The sequence below is a fragment of the Trichinella spiralis genome (assembly GCF_000181795.1).
Source record: "Trichinella spiralis strain ISS 195 chromosome Unknown Scfld5410, whole genome shotgun sequence".
In the NCBI taxonomy this organism is placed as follows: Eukaryota; Metazoa; Nematoda; class Enoplea; order Trichinellida; family Trichinellidae; genus Trichinella; species Trichinella spiralis.
The window spans coordinates 1-1,629 of record NW_003532349.1 but is presented as its reverse complement, the minus strand read 5'-3'; the positions used below and the strand labels follow the sequence as shown (position 1 = coordinate 1,629).

The following is a 1,629-nucleotide window of genomic DNA, read 5'->3' as shown; positions in this document are numbered from 1 at the left end:
CAAGGAAATGAAGAATATTACAGCTAATCACAACTGAAGAGTTTGAATCAATAAGCAATTAGATAAGGAAAACTAATAAGACGACGAATTGAAGGTCCAAAGAAATAGCGAGTTCAACGACCAGTAAAATTAGACCGTGAAAATTTGTCCCGGAATTGACCATCCCATTTCAAAATGTCATTGATAAAACTGCCGCTGGCATTCAAGTAGTGTTGCCATACTTTGACGACATCCGCACTGCAGCGAGTGTTGAGTAAGAGCTAGCAGATCATCTGGAAACCGTCTTTCACCGCTTCGCAAAACCTGGACTGCAGCTTAAATCAGATAAGTGTAAATTCTGTCTTCCGCGCGTTGAATTTTTGGGCATTGAAATTGACGCAACAATAATCCATTTCGCTAAAGCAAAGGTGCAAGCAATTCAAGACCCTCCGACTCCAAAAAATAAACAACAACTGCAAGCCTTCTTGGGAATTCTCAACTTTTACCATTCTCAAGGACAAGGCTACTGTTGCATAACCGCTACATCGTCTGCTTAACAAAAATGCGAGGTGGACATGGACCAGCAAGCACGAAAAATCTTTCAGAGATGTGAAAAGATTGTTGTCATCCGATGCGGTTCTAACACATTACGATGGAGAAAAGCCGTTAGTATTAGTATGCGATGCATCACCACATGGTATCGGCGCCGTTCTTTGCCACAAGTTGGCATCAACGCAAGTAATTCCAATGGCGCTTTATTCACGGACATTATCCACGACCAAAAGAAATTACGCACAAATTGATAAAGAAGCACAGTTATTGATGGCGTAAAGAAATTCCATGAGTATCTGTATGGTCGTCAATTCACTATCGTAACAGATCACAAACCACTGTTGGGATTGTTCGTGCCAAAGAAGGAAACACCTCATATTCTGTCAACAAGAATGTTATGTTGGTCAATGCTTCTGAATGCATACCATTATACCATGGACTACCGACCCGGCAAAGAAATAGCAAATGCAGATGCACCTTGTCGTTTGCCAAAGCCAAAGCAAGCGGCTCACCCAACTAAGTTATTCTTTTGTTAGAGACCATAGACAATTCCCCGCTTCACAGCAAAGATATTGTACAAATAACTGCAAAACTGATTCTCACAAGAGTTTCAAGCTGGGCATGGAGGGGATGGCCGAAATCTGTATCACTAGAACGATTGAAACCTTACGTGGCGCGTCAATACGAAATCTCAATTCACAATGGCTGTTTGCTATTGGGCAGTAGACTGATCATCCCACTCCAAGAACGCCACAAAATTCAAAAGGAATTGCACATAGGTCATCCAGGCATCGTACGAATGAAAGTGCCTGAAGCTACGTTTGGTGGCCAAAAATGGACAGTGAAATCGAAAATTTGTTAAGAACATGCGAACTGTGCCAACAGTCGAGACCTTCGCCACCACCCGCGCCTGTGCACAAGTGGAAATCTCCAAAATCTCCGTGGTCTCGCATACACGTTGACTTAGCAGACCCTATTTACGACAAGAATTTTCTAATCGTCATGGACGCTTTCTACTAATGGCTTGAAGTCAGAGTACTGAAAAACACGACATCCAAATCAGTGATATCATGCCTGAGACAAATTTTTAGTACCCAT

The 1,629-nt window shown here is 42.3% G+C and overlaps 1 protein-coding gene across 1 annotated transcript; it reads left to right on the top strand.

Annotated features, from left to right (window-relative positions):
• The first annotated feature begins 661 nt into the window (after positions 1 to 661).
• On the top strand, positions 662 to 1,257 carry Tsp_13472 (conserved hypothetical protein). The gene is given in 3 exon segments (XM_003366784.1): positions 662 to 717; positions 788 to 1,051; positions 1,068 to 1,257. The coding sequence occupies 3 exon segments, from the start codon at positions 662 to 664 to the stop codon at positions 1,255 to 1,257; spliced, it is 510 nt and encodes a 169-aa protein (XP_003366832.1).
• The last annotated feature ends 372 nt before the right edge of the window (positions 1,258 to 1,629 follow it).